Source organism: Rhamphochromis longiceps, linkage group LG15, assembly GCF_057381845.1.
Source record: "Rhamphochromis longiceps isolate RC_006_pf linkage group LG15, R_longiceps_female_GT1.1, whole genome shotgun sequence".
In the NCBI taxonomy this organism is placed as follows: Eukaryota; Metazoa; Chordata; class Actinopteri; order Cichliformes; family Cichlidae; genus Rhamphochromis; species Rhamphochromis longiceps.
Genome location: NC_140571.1, coordinates 17,831,660 through 17,852,395, shown reverse-complemented (window position 1 = coordinate 17,852,395; position 20,736 = coordinate 17,831,660). Strand labels below are relative to the sequence as shown.

Here is a 20,736-nt window from a genome sequence, read left to right as displayed (position 1 = left end):
ATCATTTCCATAGGGAGGATATGAAGCGCAACCTATAAATGTGACAGAGCCTCAAATGTCGAAGGAAAGGTTGTAAGACTGTGGGTTTGAGGGAGCCTGGGTTCCCCACGGAATCACAGTTAAGTATAGGTGTGTGTGTGTGTGTGTGTGTGTGTGTGTGTGTGTGTGGGGGGGGGGGGGGGGGGTTATAAAGTTATTGCCTGAAAAATGCAACATTTAGTGGAGTCATTCCACTACATTTTTAACTGCTCAAGGTATTTATAGCCAGGTGACTGTTTTACTCTCCACAATTCTGGATTCTCATTGAAAATCCACTTTACTGAATGGCCAATGGAAATCTGATTCTCCACCATTTTTTCTGTATTGGATTACACGTCACATGTTCCTTTTTTGTATTCAAACATCCTCATTTTGGTCATCCAGAGAGAGAGAGACCATCGCAGAAGGTAGCTGCTCAGATATTTTTCCCCTGGGATTATGAGCTGCTTATTCCGAGGTGGACGGGAGTTAAACTGGATATTTACTGTACTTGAAATTTAAACTGATGCTCCAAGATGATTAAAGAAGTGTTGGCTGCTACCAAGAAGATGAGTGATTCCCATTTTTGCACCCTGTGTTGAAGGTGCAAGTGTTAAGTAGCTGATATGAATACACAGGAAATATTTTGGGGATGAAACAAGCATGCAGAAACATTTGCTTATCCATTAACTGAGGAGTCTGCTGATAAAATCTCTACCAAAACAAACAAACACGAAATAAATTTAAATTTTAAAAAAAGCAAAACAAATTTTATGATTTTTTTTTGTGTTTTTGTGTTATGTGTTGAGCACTCAAGAAATAAGAAACATCCAGTTTGCAAAAGGAAACAAATTAACGATTAAGGTTCAAGATTTCCACATGGTTTGACTTGTTTGGCATATTTATTCATATCAAAGCATTTTGTTTGACAATGAATGTAATAAACGGGGTGATAACGCAACATATCACCCACTTTTACGGTAAATATCCACATAATCATAAACATCTAGTGCAGAGGAACACACAAATAAAAGAGCTGCCAGATGAAGCAGCAGGACTCCACATGCTCAAAAGACGGGGGCGAGTGAAACCTTCTGAATCACACGATATGAATTAGCTGCACGTTCAAAGTCTTATCTGATCATAAGTGTGAGGACAACAGTCATCTAAATTTAAAGAGCAACTGCAGTGAAGTGATCTATTTAAAGCAAGATTATTTTATGATTTCATGATCAAGAGAAACTTCATAAAGGTATAAGAAACCTTTCTTCCGTGTGTAGCTTTAATTCTAGCAAAACAACTGCCGTAACTGTTTATGGTAGGCTAAAGTTTAAGGGGTTAAGGTGCAGTTTTATATATAGTCCCAAAATGTGTTAACCTGTTGGAAGCAAACATCAGAAGATGCAATTTCCGGAACTATATTCAGGTAGTCTGGTATTGGCGCAATGTTAGTGCTATGGGGTGTGCCATGGATCCATGCTTTCATAATTACACTAAATGCTGACTGTAACATCCAAAGGTTTCAGAATGAATCAAGACTCATCAGAGCAGCCGATGTTTTATTCCAATCTTCTATCGGCCTGTGTGAATTGTAGTCTCAGTTTCCTGTTCTCAGCTAACAGGAGTGGCACACAGTGTGGTCTTCTGCTGTTTTAGCCCATTTGCTTCAAGGTTCAATAACGTGGATTTAGAGATGCTCTTCTGTATCTTCTATATGGTGGTTGTAACAAGTGGCTATCTCTTCTGATCTCACATCAACATCATATTCATCCGGAAAACTGTTACTGAAAATATCCAGTATTTTCTGTTTTTTGTGTTGTTCTCTGTAAACTCAGGAGATGGTTTTGTGGGAAGATCTCAGTAGATCAACAGTTTTTCTGGCACCATGCCACAGTTAAAGTTACTTAAATCACCTTTCTCCTTTATTTTGATGCTCAGTTTGAAATTCAGCAGGTTGTCTCAGTGTTGCTATGTGACTATCTGATTAGATGTTTGACATTGAACGGAATAAAAGTATGCCATAAAGTGGCTGGTGAGTGCAGCTTCACAAGTTTTTTAGCAAAATTTAAGACTTTAACATCCTCTTTGTGGCATTGCTGATGCAATATCTGTAATATCTGAAGACCTCTTTTTACTGCTTATATAAAACCTGCATGAGTTCATGTTGTAAGATCTGTAATCAATCATCTGCTTGCTTGCTTTTTTGGCTTTTAGTCTATTCTTTACATCATGTCCACTTTCCCACACTGTCAAATAAGTGTTGACAACATCAACTTTGTGCCCGACATCTTCAAACAGTCAGCCTCTACTCTGCTTTAAATTTCCCTGCTCATCTGTCATTCTATCCTGCAGACTGCTTTATGCAACCTTCATCCTCCCATTCCAGAAATCTTATGAAGAAGTTAATTTGCGTGTTTAATGCTTGAGATCATTGTTTGTATGTCAACATTTGTTTGCAGTTCTACTACATATGTTCTGTAAGGATTCTGTCCCAGACTAGTTTAAGGACTCAAAGTATTTGTCTCATTCTGTTCCACAATATTGTGTCCCCCTCTCAGACACTTACATCGGATTACAGTAATAGTTAGTGTTGCTGGGTTACAGACCTCTAATCTAACTTGATGTGGCAAAAACATAATTTGGAAAACTAGCGAAACCACATCTTCAGCAGGAACACACAGACATCGTTTTGGTTAAAACAAATGACGTCTGACCTCTTAGACCCTGCCCCTATGGTTGGCTGGTTTGCATGCACAGTAAAGCATGTCTGTATGTACACACATGGACACAGACGCACACGCACTGCCACGGACTGGGCTGCAACGTCAGTTTCATTGTCCAAGAAAAGCAAGCACTGCTTTTAAACACAAAGTGTGTGTGTGTGTGTGTGTGTGTGTGTGTGTGTGTGTGTGTGTGTGTGTGTGTGTGTGTGTGTGTGTGTGTGTGTGTGTGTGTGTGTGTGGCTGATACATAGCAGTGGAATGATTTATTCCTTAAAGTGTGAAGACAAGATATGCAAGATTACATGTGACATCTATGGCATGTTTTTCTGTGTTATCACAATGACAAATACAGAAATGGTTCACTACACTTCCCCATCCAGTTAGAGCCATGGGTATAAAGGTGTGTGTGTGGTCCCCGTCTAACATGTTCAACCACCAGCAGATGTTAGGGTGACCACTACGGGGGTGGCATGCTATTTCCACTGCATGCGTGTGTGCGTGACCTGTACAAGGGGTGGTAGAGGTTGTTGTGACTGGAAGCCCAGCAGATAAAACAACACAGCTGAGACCACCACAGCCCTCACACTGACTCTTCTCTAACCCTCACCCCAACCCTAAACTGAGTCTCAACAACAAGATTAATACAAGCACACACACACACACTGGGACACACAAGCTGTGTGCAGACTACTCGGCACCATGGGTAATTTTACGGTTTTACACGGATGAATATATTCAGTCTTTTCTGCCTCTCATTTGCTGTAGGTGAAAAATGGATTGCAGAATGGAGAAAATGACAACATATTTCCTATACACTGGAATTTAAACACACACTCACAAACACACACACACACACACACACACACACACACACACACACACACACACACACACACACACACACACACACGCAGTTGTTGTGTGGCTCAGCACCTAAAATGACCCGTATAAGATAAGCAGGGGAATTTAACTACATCTGAAAAGTGATAGAAGTGGAAAGGTGTTGTGTGCTATGTGTATTTATACTGCATAATGCAGTTATTATCTGAACTTTATGCTCATAGTCTTCAGATAATAAACAGGGCATGTAAACGGTACTATCGTCCAAGCAGCGAAACACAAAACAACATGACCCCCACCTGTCTCTGTAGCCCGACTAAGTATTTCATTCGTTTGCATGCTCTCCTCATGTTTGCGTGGATCTGGTACTCTGGGTAATTCGGCTTCCTCCCACAGCCCAAAGACATAGGAACTAGGAAGTGAAGTTTCCAAATTACCCAGCAAGCATTTCTACATTGAGCAACAGCCAGTTGACCGTCTGTTCCCGACATTTAGTCTTGGCTAAAAAAAGAGTTATTAACTGAAAGTCATGCCAGCATTAAAAATGCAGCCTCGATGTCTGCTGGATGTCCTCAGTGGAAAGTTTCTGTTCGAAAATTCAATCAAAATGAAACGAACAAAGCATTCTAGCTTCTGAGAAGAGTAACAAACTCATGAGAAACACTCTGGCTTTAGGTGCATTTCTTAGCTCGACAGTGTGAAGACACAGTTAGCACAATAAATATTACCACGCAGTAAATGAGACACAATACCATCAGATACACTGTGGATATTTGCAATTTGAACACAGGTGTTGTTTATATCTATCAAACAGACATCTAGGTTATGAATATCTATATTCAATTTCTTTATCACAATAATCTAATTGATATTTTTTTGCTTTTGTTAGAAATTCTCTGACATGTCCATCTATAGTTCAGTGTTATACCACAGCCAGTTTTGATCTGAGAAATAGTAACACTGTTTCCATCTGTTATATGTGGATTTATGGATCCAGGTTCACACTCACTCCAGATGTATTGTCTGGGACTGTAGCCCTCGTCTGTTTGTGAAATTACTTAGAAAACAACAGTGACCTTCCTGCTCAGCACCAAACAGCAGACACAAGTAGCGACTAGCTGGTGAATAATTGGACCAGTTAGTAGCAAAAGAGTCACCAAAAAAAAAAAAAAAAAAAAAAAAGACATATGGAAATTTCTAAAATTCTTTTAGGAATAAAAACCAAATAAAGGCACTTTGAAAACTAGCTGAAAAATTGTGATAATAATTCTTACCTTCATAATCACCCATTAAGAGACCTAGCCTCCTTGTAGCAGATTCGTGGAAGCACAAGATTAATGGAATTTATGGCAACGTAATGGTGATGATGTATGTATGTATGGAATGACATATGTAAGACCATATGTGTTTTAAAAAGTAAAGTCATTTTTAAATTTATTATATTTTAATAATATTCAGTTATATTATTATGGTAGCTGGGTGAATGAATGGATTCCAACGGTAAAAAAAAAAAGGAGGGGGAAAGAAAAAATAGAGGGGTACCCAAAGGAAGGTGGAGAAAAGGGGGTAGCAGGTTAAGAGGGCAGGCCTGTTATGGTCTGTTTTAAGATGGGAGGGGTGATGCGATTCCTCTATTTGGAAATGGAGGTGGATGTTGTACTTGGAAAATAAAAGAGGAGGTTCTGATAGAGGCTGGATGTTTGGGGTGGTTGAATCATACGTGCAGTGAAAAGGCTGCACAATGGTATTATTATTTTTGTAACCAACAGTGACTTGGACATTGCTTTGCATGAGATGCGTTACTGATAAAATCCCCCAGTACGAACTTAAAATGACACATTACATCTACATCCAGGAAAAAAGAAGAGAAAAACACGATGATGTAAAATCAGGAAGCACCGAGAGGAAAACTGCACTCAAAATAAAGATGAAATAAATGAAACAAGTAATTTAAAAAAGGTCGAGGGAAGAGGATTTTCTTTCCATTTTAAGTCTTCTGTATTTCATCTGCTTGAGCTGACGCCCTTCATCACAGAATGAAACCTTTCTTCCCTGTCTGCTGCTTGTTCAGGTGAAAGTTCTCACTATTCCTGGCACCCAGGATTAAAGGCTTTCCACTGGAGAGCAGCCATTATCGTGGACCAGACACTGACCTCTGGCTGTTACTGCTGAGGAGTTTCACAAGTGAACACTCAACTCTTTGATTTAGTTTATATGAATGTTTAGATGTGCAATATGACTCTCAGTTTTACTATCAAATCAAAGGTTAATCAAAATTAATTAGACCATGAGTTGCCTCCATATTTTTTGTGTCTGTGGTTTTGAATTGATACTTATGGAAGGATTTGAACTGTAACCTGTTGTTCATATTTGTTAACTGCGTGCATGAATACAGGGGAGAGCTTAACTAGCAGTTCATAAATAAATGACTACTACTCTTTTTTCTCAGGACTCTCGTAACTAACAGTAGGTCAGTCACCCTGAGGACAAAATCCAATGGAATAACACCACCAGATGAAAAGGTCTTCACAAACCTTCTTTCTATGATCTTGAACCGTCCATGAAGTTACACAGATGAATCCTTTCCGTCAGCTTAAGTATCAAAAGTGATTTCTGAGTGGACTTTACAGAAAAAGGGGGATTCCCAACAAAGAGGAAAGCGCAATTGCATAACCCCGGTTCAACACCTTTTTTCTAACATGCAACAGAGAAGGTGAGAAGTTTTAGTATAACAGCAGTTGGTGGTGCATGTTAACACTATGAGAATCATTCACATTAAGTTCCTTTAAAAAATAAAACTTTTACCAAAACTGCAAAAAAGTACATAGTTAAAAAAAGAAAATAGCCTTTAATAGGTGGGATAATACAATCCTTTCCCAGCAGTAAAATACTGGAAACGAGGGAGGAGCTGGCTGAATTTTGGGGCCAGTAAAAGCTAAACCATGCACACATCTACACTGACATGAATTATGGGAACTATGGGAGTTTGGCAGGAGATTGCTCAATAAATATGAAATTAAATATCGGTGACAGAGCTGGACCTGCTCTCTGCAGGGGAAATCTGTTTTAATTTGCTTCTGCCAGACCAGTCAGGCTCTCACAGTGTGACTGCCAACACTTACTGTGGCTGATTGAGACGAACCTTTCACCTCCTGCTAATTATACCCTTCCTCGCCAGTATTTTACTCCTCTACACTCCATCTCTTCCACACATGCAAGGACATCGCCATCAAATTGAGAAGTTTGGTAGATCTCCTATTATTCTGATGTGATTTACATGCTAAAATTGAATTATTATTGAAGGAAAATCCCAAAATTAAAGAATGGTTTATACAGCAGACACACCTTTTGGGCACAGATCAGTCTAAATGCATGTGATTTTATCATTTATTACCTAAAGTGGTAAATAGTTCCCTCAACAGGAAGGTTAACCAAATCTCAGGAAGCTAAATGTGAGTCAGAGACTATGTATGTGTATAGGATAATATGGAACACACTGTTAATGCTGTGAGACAGCCTTAAAGGGACATGTGATGACATATGATGTGATGTGTGTCGTTTCATGTCATGTTCCTGTAAAAATGAAACGAGTCTTTGAAAAGCCTTCCACCACCTTTACCCCAGTAGTTTCTCAGTATTTCTTGTAATTGCATCTAATTTACTTTATGCTGTCGTACAAGTTCTACTGAAATCTGAACATCTTGGAACTTTGAGGTGAATTATTTGTGTATAGCTAAGGCAGCAAAAGACGGTGATGGGTTATTTGACCTGAATTTGACCCATGATGACAGCCTTCCATGCTTTCTTCATAGCCAGAGGAGAAAAGCCAGGCATCAGAAACACCTCAATAATATAGTGTTGTCTTTTAAAAACTAGAGCCAACCAAAATGTGGAACAATATATCAATATGTGGCACAAGGGCTGAGGGAAAGAAATGCTGCCCTAGAAGGTGGTTGAAACCACACCAATTTAAAAGGAGGGTTGATATTACTTGCAACGCAAAGTAATATCTAGCAGCCTGTCAGAAAAAACCGAGATACAGAAAAACAGGAAGTGATAAATCCAAATTTGAGCATTTTTGGTTCAAGTCACTGCAAGTATGTACAAAGGAGGTCAGGTGAAAGGTACAACAGTGTTTATGGCCATCTGTAAAACACGGTGGAGGCTCTGTAATGGTTTACAGCCACATTTCAGTCAGTTGTGGATCTTGTTAAAACTGATGAAATTATGAATGCAGAAAAATACATGAAGATTTTCATGCACCAAGCAATGCCATCTGGAAAGCATCTGATTGACTTCACTTTCAAAGAAATGTGGGGTGTGTTATTTCTGTGTTACCTTACAGCCAGTCCAGGTTGAATCTTGCGACTGCGTTAAGCAGTTTGTTTGTTTTTTCCAAATAACTGATAATACTTGTTTCATGTACAGGGCACAAGTGGTACAAAAAATGGATATATAAGTATACATATCAGTTTGGGTAAGAGGTTTGTTAGCAAACATTAATAAACTGTACTGATCCACTGCACAGACACACAATGTTTAAGCATAAACCTTTGGATGTTTTTGAAAAGCATAGCAGACACAACTTGGTTAGCTAACTGTGTGTGTGTGTTTTAACTCACCCACTAGAGGTATGAAGGGTGAAACTATCCAAAAAAGAACAATTAGTAATGTTGTAAAAAAATAGCATTTTAACGTGACTCTGGTGGGCGGCCACTACAGGAACTGAAGTTTGAGTTTGCGTAGTGTATACTTTGAAAAATTAAATCATAATAAAGAGTAAAATAAGGCTCTTTGTCACCATATCTCCACAAGCCTTGTATGTAAATTAAATATTTACACACCAAGTATTTCTTTTTGAGACTGTTTGACACCGTAACATTATTTATTACACCATATTTGCTGCCACCACCATATTTGACAGTGGGGATGGTGTGTTCAGAGTGATGTGCAGTGTTAAGTTTTCCGCCACACATAGCGTTTTGCATTTTGGCCAAAAAGTTCCATTTTAGTCTCATCTGACCAGAGCACCTTCTTCCACATGTTTGCTGTGTCCCCCACATGGCTTGTGGCAAACTGCAAACGGGACATTTGCAGGGAATCACCATGTCACCATGGGCCTCTTGGCTGCATTTCTGATCAGCACTCTCCTTGTTCAGCCTGTGAGTTTAGGTGGATGGCCTTGTCTCGGTAGGTTTACAGTTGAGCCATACTTCTTCCATTTCTGAAAGATCACTTGAACAGTGCTCCGTGGGATGTTCAAGGCTTGGGAAACCTTTTTGTAGCCTAAGCCTGCTTTAAATTTCTCATTAACTTTATCCCTGACCTGTCTGGTGTCTAAATCCAATCGAGAATCTGTGGCAAGAAGGAATTCCAACAAAAATTGATTCATGTTTGTGGCTGTAATGTGAAAAAATGTGGAAAAGTTCAAGGGGGCCGAATACTTTTGCAAGCCACTGTATTCTCTATGGAGCATAAGTGAGCCTAGAGACAGCTCCCTCCTCAGTCACAGACTACAAAGCAGACTGCAGACTTGGCCTTTAATGACCACTACAACAGGAATGCCCCACTCTTATTTTATGACATATTTTACAAGAATATCACAACAAAGGCTTTTTCTTTGTGCAGACTAATTTATTCAGCACAGCAAGAAAGCAGAACAGCAGAACATAAACACTGTCTTGTTATTTGGAAGAATTGAGAAACACATAATTAAAAAAACCTAAACAGATTAACTGAAGTAACAATCTTTCCTTTCTCTGTAAAGTTTACAGAAAGACTACCTGCTCCATCTAGTGTTGAAAGAACAAATTTAAAAAAAAATGGCTGGAGTGAAGTCTCAAATTTTACTCACTGAATTTCTCCCTTGCAGTTTAATTTTATTTATTTTTATTATTAATAACTAGAAAAGCAACATCTATTTTTATTATTTTGATAAATATTAACATATGCAGAAAATACATTAGATTCCATTCCATATGAACAAGGTGTAACAATATATCAATGAAAATATATTTACAAAGTTCTACTTCAATACCTGCAGAGCCTTACACAGTGCTAATTCTAAATAGTACCGTGTTATCATAAAACCAGTCCCAGCATAGTTGTTCTTCCAGTAAGTGCTTACTCAGCAATAGTCTGAGCTGAGTCACCCACCAGCTGGATGCTCAGAGGGGACAGAGCTGTAATCATACTTCTACTACACCTATGAGCATGTAGTACAATTGATACTTAAGGTGTGTTAAAAATTAACTGTTAAAAGTTAATTTTACTGTCAATGCTAAATATTTATTTTTGGTGATGAGCTTTTTGTACAAGTTTTTTAATTGAATGCTGAGTTCATTTTGTAGTGTGCAGATAACACATTCTTTAACAAAATTCTCTTCAAACCATTTCATCTTAATTACAATACTGTAACAGTGTAACAACATAAAAATGCTGCTCAATAGCATCGGAGCACGGCCTTCATCGGAGCAATTCTCATTCTTCTTGTCGTAAAAGATATTCCGCCTGAAAAAACAATTAAAAAAAATTCAACTGCCGTATCAGCTCACTGATGTTCAACAAAGGTAATTCTGTTGGAAAGGGTTTTTTTTAAATACCAAAAAGTCAACAGGGTCCTCCGGTTTAATCTCGCTGCACTTTACCATGGCCTCAGTGAGCGAGGGCATCACATACTTCATCAGGTAGTTTCGCAGGGGAAGAGCTTGAACTTCCAGCTGCTCACTCTCTTGTCTCTTCACCTCTGATAAATTTTTCTGCTAATGATTAAATCATTTAACCTGCAGTTAGTATTTAAGAGTCATTTGCTCCTCTGCATCTTCTGGTATGAAACACTCACAGTGTTACTTACCCAGTCCTCATACTGAGCAGCCATCTCAGCCAGTACAGCCTCATTCCTGAGTTTCCTCTCAGCAGCCTCTGCGGACCGTTTCTGCCTCCTCTCTTCCTCTTTTTTCTGGTCCTGCTCCTCCTGCTCCTCTGGACTCAAGCCATAATTCTTAGGAGGGCCCACCACCCGTGTGATCATCTTCATGATGTCTGTGTATTCTGGATCATCTGTCCTGACCTCTGGAGAAGAAGAAATCACACAAACAGAGCCACTGTAAACAGGAAAGACCTTTTTTTCGTGGGTAACTGACTGCTAATAATGGTTGCAGTTTACTTTCTACCTTTCTGTACATGTATAGGGTTACACATTGAATCTACATAATATTATACATCTGGCCCCTGACGCTGAAAAGAGCAAAAGACTAATAGAAACAGACAATATGGAGACAGTCGGACACTCTCACATCCACCAAACATGTTCTGAAATGTTTGACAGCTTCACTGTTCTGTTCATGGTTTATCATTTATGGGCTCTTCAGTACTCTTTGCCTCTTGTTTGTGATCAGTTTATCAGAGTGCAGTGTTGTGGTGGCTTTGCAGACAGTACCGATATGTAATGGGTGAATCTCAATCTGATCAAAGTAGTCACACACTGTTTCCTCAGCTCCACTGAGCTGTCTGTGTTTTGTCAGGCGAGGTACAAATTCATCCTGGGTGTAGCGCATTTTTTCTGCCACGTTTTCTGGAAGTCCTTGTACTCTTCTTGTCAGGAAGTCATCTGATGCATCAAGGGCAAAAACATACTCTGCAACACATGTTGGAAACAGAAGTAAGTCCATTCTGATAAGTCAGCAAAGGCTTAGACAAAGACATAACAAAGACATAAACAACCTGGAGCGATGGCCTGTTTGTAGGCTGGTGCTTTGGACATCAATGCCAAATCCTCTTTCCCAGCATCCTCATCCACATTCACATCTGAGCAACAGAAACAAGCGCTATACTTTATGAGACAAAGACTTTAAAAGATTATACAGTGACTCAAATAATTGATGAAACCTACCAGAGAAAATCATCTTCGCTTGCTCATAAGTCTTAGGGAAACCATCAAGAACAAAGCCTTGGTTCTTACATGGCTTTGAGTTTAGTTTTTCTTCCACAATTTCAAAAAGGAGACGGTCAACCAGTCGACCTGATGGAACAAAACACTAGTTTGAATAAACCACAGAAATCTGAACACAGACACACAGAATCTGAGAGTTTGGGTAAATTGAAGCCTTTCGAAACAGAGACCCCGACAAATTGTGATTTACAATGCTGTCCATCCTTCCACAAAAGCGTGTTGTTTTAGAGACTTTTCAAGTAAGTTTCAAGTAAAAGAAAAAAAAACCTAGACTGAAAAAGACTTCAAAGAAAGATTTTTAAATAAATCAAACGTGTTTTGCAGTTTTCAGCCTCACAAGATTATATTATTTAGGGTTATAATTCTGTTACCAACCTTGATTTTCTTTCATGCTTTTGTGAATATTCCCCAGTTGTGTCTGTGCAGCAGTCATTATCTCTTGACTGATATTTTCAGGGTTAGGTCCATTTACTATCTCCTTCTGCAGCATACAAAAGAAACATAAGAGATTTTCTTTATTTTTAAATGTCACTGGTACCACATAACAAGTCTCAAAGTACACCTGCATTAGTACATCGACTGCCTTCACAGAAAGACTTCCACAGGAGGGCAGCACATTTTCCTGTAGCTGCAGGACAGCAGTGAGAGGAAAATCAACTGTCTGGTATGTATGTGCAGTTCTGCTTCCACTGACCAGTTGTGCAATCTTCTCTTCGAGGACCTCTTTGAGCTTGATTTGATGCAACCGGTAATGATGGCAGAGCTTTCCTGCAAGGGTGGTTTTCCCCACAGCTGGAGGTCCAAGCAGCAAGATTCGAATGGGCTAAACAAGAACAATTTTTTAAAAAGTCGATGATTCAGAAAAGTTTTTGTTTTTCAGAAATGATCAGCTGTCATGAAAGAACAAGCGAGAGATACAGAAACAAACACTGGATGCATTGTAGCTCAATTTTCAGTTTTCCTGCCACCAAGTGGGACACCTACATTTTGTAGGATACATACATTTTTACCTACATTTTCATACTCATTTTCTGTCTATGATTTACACACACAGTCGTATTTAACACTTGTGATTACGGCAGTGGAATGAAGAGCTAACGTTGTTGTCACACATTCCAGATAACAGTTGGGACAACTTTCGGTCTTCAATAGGTTTTTCAAAATCTCTTCAAATTGAACACATGGACTGGCATGAATCCCAAGATGAATCGATGAGCTCTTCATAATTAGTTGCTTAATTGATTATTCAGAGCAATGCAGTGTCCTCATCTGCAGCTGCAGTGCCTACCATCTGATAAATTTTTTGCAGAATGACCAGATGGTATTTTTTTTAAAATTCTCCACAAATCAGAACGTATGAATTACAATATAATACTATAGTAATATAATGATGTGTAATATACAAATATACTGGGAAAAAAGTGAGAAAAGTATTTTCTTTTCTATTTCAGGTTTTCTCAAAATTTATGATGACTTAAGCAAATGATGTAGCACATCCTAAAAGATGCACTAATTTGCATAAATGGATTGATGAAATTTAATTTGACAGACTTGGAACACTCACAAGCAGCTGCCAGGCGTCTTTGTATTCCTGCACAATGTTATCCATGTTTTCAACCATCCCAGCTTCGGACGTCCAGCTTAGGTTGAAAAAGTCATTTATGATAAAGGTCTCCAGGCGGAGGTTGATGCCGAGGCACTCCAGTTCCTCTGGCTGAAATAAAAAGGTGTTAAATTACCAACAGTGTGTTTGATAATAAATATTTTTCAGCAAACATCTAAATAGCACAGATGTTTACTACAAGCCAAACAAACAGCAGATAGTTTATTTGATCCATATTTACAGAAACTGGAGTTGTAACAGCAAACAGCTCGGAAAGAAAATACATTTTAAATCTCTCAACAACAGAAATTGAACGCAAACTTTTGAGTCTTTTCCTTGTGTCACAAGCTGTTATTGCAACACTTTCAGGGACTAAAGAAAACATTTACATTTGCAAGTGACAGTAATAGCAGTACTAAGCTTGGGTGAGTAGTCTGCTTAAAATACTTATATGTAGAGCTCTAGATCTTTGCATTATAGGCAGAAAAAAAATCGAAATCATCTTAAAATGAAATAAAATAAATCACATAGTTTACAGTACCTTAAACGCCTTCATGACAATCGCTTCCTGTGGTGGTAATTTCTGAATTTCTTCTGGTCCAAGCGCATGACTTATCATCTAAAGACATAAAGGTAAGAAAGAGATTGTTTTGTGTGTTTTTTCTCCTTCTTTGCCAAACGTGACTTCTGACAAAGGATCTCAGTTGGATTTTCATCACCTCAAAAGAGTATTCTTCCTATAAATACACTCACTGGACACTTTATGGGGCGCTCCTTACTAGTTATTAGATACCGTTTTACCTTCAAAGCTGCCTTAATTCTTCATGGCATAGATTCATCAAGGTGCTGGAAAAATTCCTCAGAAATTTTGACATGACATCATCACACAGTAGCTGGATCTCAAAATCCACCACCACATCTCAAAGGTGCTCTATTGGATTCTGATCGGGTGAATGGCAAGGCCATTTGAGTACACTGAAATGATGTCATCTGTCTGTCATCTTCAAGAAAAGTGTGAGATGATTTGAGCTTTGTGGCATGGTGTGTTATTTGCTGTTGCTATATATATTTTGGTGAGCCCATGTGAGTAGTTTTCCCTATAATGATGCTCGGTTTGAACTGCAGCAAGTCGGTTTGACCATGTCTACATGGCTATGTGCACTCAGTCGCTGCCATGTGAATGCTAACATTCACATTAACAAGCAACTGAATTACTATAACTAATAAGGTGGCCAGTGAGTGTAGTTTTCAATCTACTGTTTTTCTTCATAATGAAAAGTCTAGCTGTTCTAGTTGAAATTAGAATCACAAAATCACCTGTACAATATCCTCTAAAGTGTTCCTGGAATTATCAATGGCAACAATGTACTTTGGTCTTGGTCTGAGTTGAATGATGTTCTGGATCACTCTGCAAGACAAATATATATTTAGTCCAGGTCTGTGCCATTTATCTCCAAGTATATATAGCATATGTGCAGAAGTACAGTTAAATAAACTCACCCTCCAAGGTCAGATACATGAATCGTGGGAATGTAATTTGTGCCATGTCCAAATATGGGAACTTTTGGAAACTCCATCAGCCAAGAAACCTTTTAGAAATATCAAATACATATTATTCAAGCAGTATAGACAAAGACATGCAGTGTAAAAATGTGTTAATGTGTTAATATTACCTTGAAAAAGTAATGAAAGAGGTCCTCCCCCTTTCCATACTGAAGGCCACTAGCTACAACATAACCGGCAAGTTTGGACTTTTTCTGTAAGATTGAAAAATCAGAGCACTTTTAGTTAGTTTTAGATATATTTATTTTCCTGGGATCCTTATGAAATCTTGGGATGAATTGCTCCTGTTGTTGTGAAACATATTTTGGAGGATTCTGTGATTTTCAGCATCATAATCTTACCCCTTTAGCCAGGTTTAGCACAAGTTTTTCCAAACTGTGGTGTTTTCTGAATGCAGGGTGAGGCCTTCTTCTTATGAACTGTTCCTCTGATACCAGAACATCAGTTTCATCCTGAAGAGTAAGATTACACTCTCAGTCATGGAAATCTGACAAGTTCACACACTGTTTAGCTTTTCTCCAGACTCACTGGGTTTTGAGGTTTAGTCATGGCCCACGTCATTACAGTGGAGACTAAGATGAACAATTTCTGAGACGTGAAGCTCAGCATCTCATTATGAAGGGCTGTTTGTAAAAGAAGAACGGGCAGGGATGACAAACAACATTAGCATGTTATTGGAACAATGCAGTCTCTTTTAAATGTTGTCTCATGAAGATAGATAGCGATACATTTAAAATGAGCACATGAGGTACAATCTTGCAAACAGTGCCCTTTAAAGGTACCCGGCCTTTAAAAATCTTTGTCTATGATTTAAAAAATCGAATCCTTCACTGGTCTTGTAGAAGTCTTACAGTCATACCTGTAAGAACCCACGTTGCTTCTTCAACCTGTTGCTGTGTGGCACTTTCTGAGATGTTGTACACCACCACATCACACTCCAGCAGGTGCTGGAGGAGCTCATCACTGCTTGGTGACTGCAAAAGGAAATTGTATACCCTATTAAACGTTCAATTGTTCTTGCTGTGTCCATAAATATATTTAAATTAAAGTTGCTTAGTCTAAAAATAATTGGTTTTAAAAATACGGCATTTAAAATTATTTGTCCTTATCAGAATCTTAACGTATGATGTTCTATAAACACACTGCCCGGAGCAAAAAAATGTCACATACTCATATTATTCATAGGACCACCGTTAGCTTTGATGACGACACGCATTTGCAGGAGTATCGATTGGATAACTTTATGCAATGCCATGACATTTTTTTATACAGAGTTGCACTTATTTTTCACTAAATCTCAGTGGGGTTAAGGTCTGGACTCTGTGGTGGCCAATCCATGTGTGAAATTAATGTCTCCCAGACCCACTCCTTTATGCCTTAAGCCCAATGAACCCTGGCGTGTATCTTGCATGTATACCTGTTTCATCAGGGAAGAAAAGCACCCATTAATGGAAAAACCTCCTCATTCAGTATATTCACATACTCAGCTGACCCAAATGTTTTGGCATATAATGTTGCTAATGGTGTTGGGTGCCATCTCCAACAACGATGAGGCGGCCTACATGGATGAAGTGAAGAATCTGGCATCGTGGTGCCAGGACAACCACCTCCAGCTGAACGTCAGCAAGACCAAGGAGCTGGTGGTGGACTTCAGAAGGGGTCAGCACAGAGACTACAAGCCCATTATCATCAATGGAGCTCCAGTGGAGAGGGTGCAGTCCTTCAAGTATCTTGGTGTCCACATCTCCTCAGACCTGACATGGGCTGCCCACATTCAGGTCCAGACCAAAAAGGCTAGGCAGCGCCTGTATCACCTACGACAACTGAAGAAGTTCAGGGTCTCTCCAAAGATCCTCAGGATTTTCTATACAGGCGCTGTGGAGAGCATCCTCACACAGAACATGACATCGTGGTTCGGGAACAGCTGTGTGAAGGACCAAAAAGCTCTCCAGAGAGTGATCCGTACAGCAGAACGCTGCTGCAGGATTGCTCTCCCCCCGCTTCAGGACACCTACACCAGGAGATGCCAGACTAGAGCAGCGCAGATACTGAAGGACCCGTCCCATCCTGGCAACAAACTGTTCCAACTTCTGCAATCTGGTAGAAGGTTCCGCATCTTCCGGGCAAGGACAGAGAGACTCAAGAGGAGCTTCTATCCCCAAGCCATCCGTGCCCTAAACACACACACCCGCCCTCTCACATCATCTATAATTGACTGAGACAGGACTCTTCCAGACACTAAACCAAGGCACAATGTACATTTCAATTCCTTTAATTTTAAATATGTTTATATTGTCTATCCTGTAAAATAGTCAGATGTCTATTCATATTAATGTACAGAATTCACCTGCTTGCTGCTACTACTGCACATTCACCCAGTGTATATACTATATGTATGTATATATATATATATATATATAATGTTCTTCCTCTACCCCCCCCCCCCCCAATTTTTGCACACGTCGAGGAGCGTGTCAGGCTACATTTCACTGTGTGTTATACTTGTATAACTATGCATGTGACAAATAATAAAGAACCTAGTACCTAGAACCTAGTACCTAGTACCTAACCTAACCAACTGGAGCAACCCCAGATCATGACAATGTCCCACAGTCTTTCGCATTTAGCACCTCGCTCACCTCATATTTCTCCCGTAGAAAATCCCACTTTTCACCTTTAGAGGAAGGAGACACCGTACCGACGACATGGAAAGCAGGTTCACCTTCATGGGAGGCTAATGCCTCTGCTTCTTCCTCATCCTCAGAGGTCACCACGCATGAGGCTAAAAACTGTTCAGACAAGTCAATAATATTAAAATGGACTAATGTGACTGGTTAGGCAGGAACAATAAAAACTCTCTTTTCCCTATATTTACCTTTGCGATGTGCTTGGAGGAATATCTGTCAACATCGTTGATAAAAATTCGCTTAGTTTGTTGCTTGTTGTCCCCCATTTTAAAAACTAACGCCTTGAGTGATTTAAAAAGCTATATTTATTACCAGACTGTAAGTTTTACAACAGGAAATGAGAAATACGAGAAAGACAGAGAAACTTCCATCTTGCACCTAGTCTTCTTAAATGTTGCTAGGGACTCGCTACTGTTGCTATGGCTGAGCCAATGAAGCTCGCTAGCTAGCTCTCGAGCGCTTCCATGGCAAGGGGTATGGAGGGCCAGGAGTGACAAAATTAATTAATTAAATACGCCATTAAATAATTAATTAAATGTGTCAATGGTTAATTAATTAATTAAATAAAATTTGAAATAATTTATTAAGTGTTTTAAATGAAATGAATAGGCATTTAATTAATTATTGACACGATGAATTAACTATTTAATGGTGTTTCTAATTAAATCATTTTGTCACTCATGGCTCTCCAAAGTGAGTAGCCCCCATTTTAAAACAACTTTTAAACATTATTAACATGTTTCATTTCCCCCTCATTTAACCCCTTCCTCTCTTCTGCCCTCTTTCCCCATTTAACATTATCTGCTTCTACTATGCCCTCTCATTGCCTCCTTGCTTTCGTTTGCTGCTTTCTTTCCACCCACTATTAGATCTCTGCCTTCCTCTTTCCTCTTCTTTCCCTCTCTTCCTTTCCAGCCCAATTCTTCACCTTTTAGATAGAAGCATGAAGAAAAAGGGTGAGGCTGTACCTCTCTGGACTGCTAACAGGGTTGGGCTGTGAGTTTTTTTCCCATTAAAGTGACAGTTAGCTACATGCAGAACAATTAGCTGGAATATTTCAAAGAGAGAATAAGATCCATCAGCGTGAACTATCGCATGTCCGGCATGAACTGCCCGAAACCGGAAGTGACGTCATTTTGCGGAAATGTAGTTTTTTACCATCATGGCCATATGAGCCTATATTTGTGTTTTTAAAAGTTATGTTTGACTTTATGACTTTCTGTGTCGTTTCTGGGATGCTGAGGACTCATATTGCACTGCTGGAAATATTTTATTTTGATGCATATGCTGTTATTTTGCAAATTTGCACTATAATATTTATTTTCGTTTTTCCTGCAGTATATGAAAATTGGTGTATCTCAAAAATAAAACTATGAAGACACTTAAAATAAATTTCCTTTGGTGGGAAACTAGTTTGTGCAACTTTTTTGTATTTACAGTTTTGAGGGATAAGCCTCTTAAATTTCTCTAACTAGAAATATATGTTAAAAAAACAAAAACGATTTTAAATTTTTTTGTAGTTTATTGCACTTTTTTGCAATTTATGTAATTACTATGCACTTAATGCAGACATATTATTAAAATTTGGGCTATAATGGTTGTATTGATGTATAGCAACTTGAAATGCTCCAAAAAATGGCTCCACAGCATGTAAAAATATACTATAAGCTCTGGCGGACTTGGTTCTATGGTAGGTCTTAAAGGGTTAAAGAGACAGCGCTGTGCAAATGCATATTTGGTAAGTTTGACCTTTTATTGTTGTTTTATGAGCCTAAAGTGAACAATAAAGCGATCAATTGATGTGCTGGGTGCGTTTAACATTTCCTTTGTCCAGTCTTTGCTAGATTTCTTTGTCTTTCTTAATAACAAGATTTTTATGTCCTGTTACTCTGGAGATGGAGTCGTAGGTCTTCGGCTTCTTTTGTCCTCTTGTTGTACAGTTTGTACATCCCGAGGAACCCATGTTTTCTTTTTTTGAAAGGATACACGGCACACCATGCTAAGACATATCAAATGTTCTGCTAATAGCTCTTTCAAAATCAAAGTGATGTGGCAGTTTGCTGATTTCCGCCTGGTGACTAGGGATGGGTATCAAAAACCGGTTCTCAACAAGAACCGGTTCCCACTGTTTCAATTCCTTGGAATTGTTTGCCATTTTTGCAAACGATTCCCTTATCGATTCCAGTCGCCCCGAATGACGTCACCACGTTGCGGAGTGTCATTTACTCGGCAGGAAACACGGCGCCAGCGGCTCAAATGCTCAAAAGTTTGGTCATACTTTACGAGAACGGATGACAACAGGGCAACTTGCAATACTTGCAAAGTAGATATTTCATTTAAGGGAGGAAACACTACGAATATGCAAAAGCATTTGCTCACAAAACACACGATAACCTTAAATGAATGTCGTGTTTTTAATTCCGCTCCGGACTCATGAATCTCAACCCAGCAGCAGCGGTAACGTTTGCACGTCCTCTCCCGTTAATGTGGCAGGTAAATAATCAACAACAGTGCATATTATGTTAGCTGCCTTATTACAAAACCTGCCATTACTGTGCATTTAGGTGACCGTGATGAGACAGACAGTCTGGCTGGCTCAGATGCTGGCAGTTCTCGCTGCAGTGTACCGGTAGCGTCTCCTTTCAGGCCAGGATAGACGAATGTCACCGAGCAGTGACTGAGTTTGTGGTCAAAGGCTTGCACCCATTTGCCACAGCAGATGCCCCCGATTTCACTTTGGTAAGTGAATGTGTTTAATTGTAGGCAGGGACATTTCTGGATATTCTTGTGTAATTGCTACAGAATAATTTATGTTACACTTTGTTATTGCTACAGGAGAATATTTATTTTATTATTTTACATTTACATTTTTTTTCCTGGGGACCCTGTGACACCCCATTGAAGAGCCGTAGGCTGTGGATCTCTTAAGATCTCACTGTTGGGTTTGTAAGGCCATGTTACTCCTAAATTTCTATCTTGTTCAAAGAGAAGATATAAAACAAAGTTCTAAGCTAATCGACTTTAGTGTTCTCCTTTTTTAAAAATAAGAATCGATAAGAGAATTGATAAAGAATCGAATCGTTAAACAGAATCGAAAATGGAATCGGAATCGTTAAAATCTTATCAATACCCATCCCTACTGGTGACTTTCATGTTTATCAGCCCAGTAGTTTACAGACTTTCTCCCAGCTGAAGACAATTAACAAGAGGTTATTCATGTGCTCTAATTCCCCTTTTCCCTTTTTGTTATTTGTATTTTTTTTTGTGTTTATTTTTGTCCTAGATGGCCTGACGCAGCAGGTAGGGGTGAACTCTATGTCTGAGTTTGTCTTTGCTCAAGCTGTCCAGAAA

The 20,736-nt window shown here is 39.1% G+C and overlaps 1 protein-coding gene across 3 annotated transcripts; it reads right to left on the bottom strand.

Moving 5' to 3' along the window:
- Positions 1–9,984: 9,984 nt before the first annotated feature.
- ak7a (adenylate kinase 7a) lies at positions 9,985–17,809 on the bottom strand. 3 transcript variants are annotated; one of them, XM_085381811.1, is made up of 18 exons: positions 17,574–17,808; positions 17,338–17,487; positions 15,558–15,672; positions 15,227–15,321; positions 15,040–15,150; positions 14,809–14,892; positions 14,636–14,724; positions 14,453–14,543; positions 13,677–13,754; positions 13,097–13,246; positions 12,227–12,355; positions 11,908–12,013; positions 11,473–11,601; positions 11,304–11,387; positions 11,020–11,217; positions 10,435–10,652; positions 10,184–10,339; positions 9,985–10,091 (listed from the first exon to the last, which is right to left on the bottom strand). In XM_085381811.1, the coding sequence occupies exons 1-18, from the start codon at positions 17,649–17,651 to the stop codon at positions 10,062–10,064; spliced, it is 2,091 nt and encodes a 696-aa protein (XP_085237937.1). In that variant the 5' UTR covers positions 17,652–17,808; the 3' UTR covers positions 9,985–10,061. The 3 variants fall into 3 exon arrangements, with proteins under 3 accessions (XP_085237937.1, XP_085237936.1, XP_085237938.1); XM_085381810.1 differs by having other exon boundaries at positions 10,184–10,342; positions 17,574–17,807; XM_085381812.1 differs by lacking the exons at positions 9,985–10,091; positions 10,184–10,339 and having other exon boundaries at positions 10,475–10,652; positions 11,066–11,217; positions 17,574–17,809.
- Between the last annotated feature and the right edge of the window lie 2,927 nt (positions 17,810–20,736).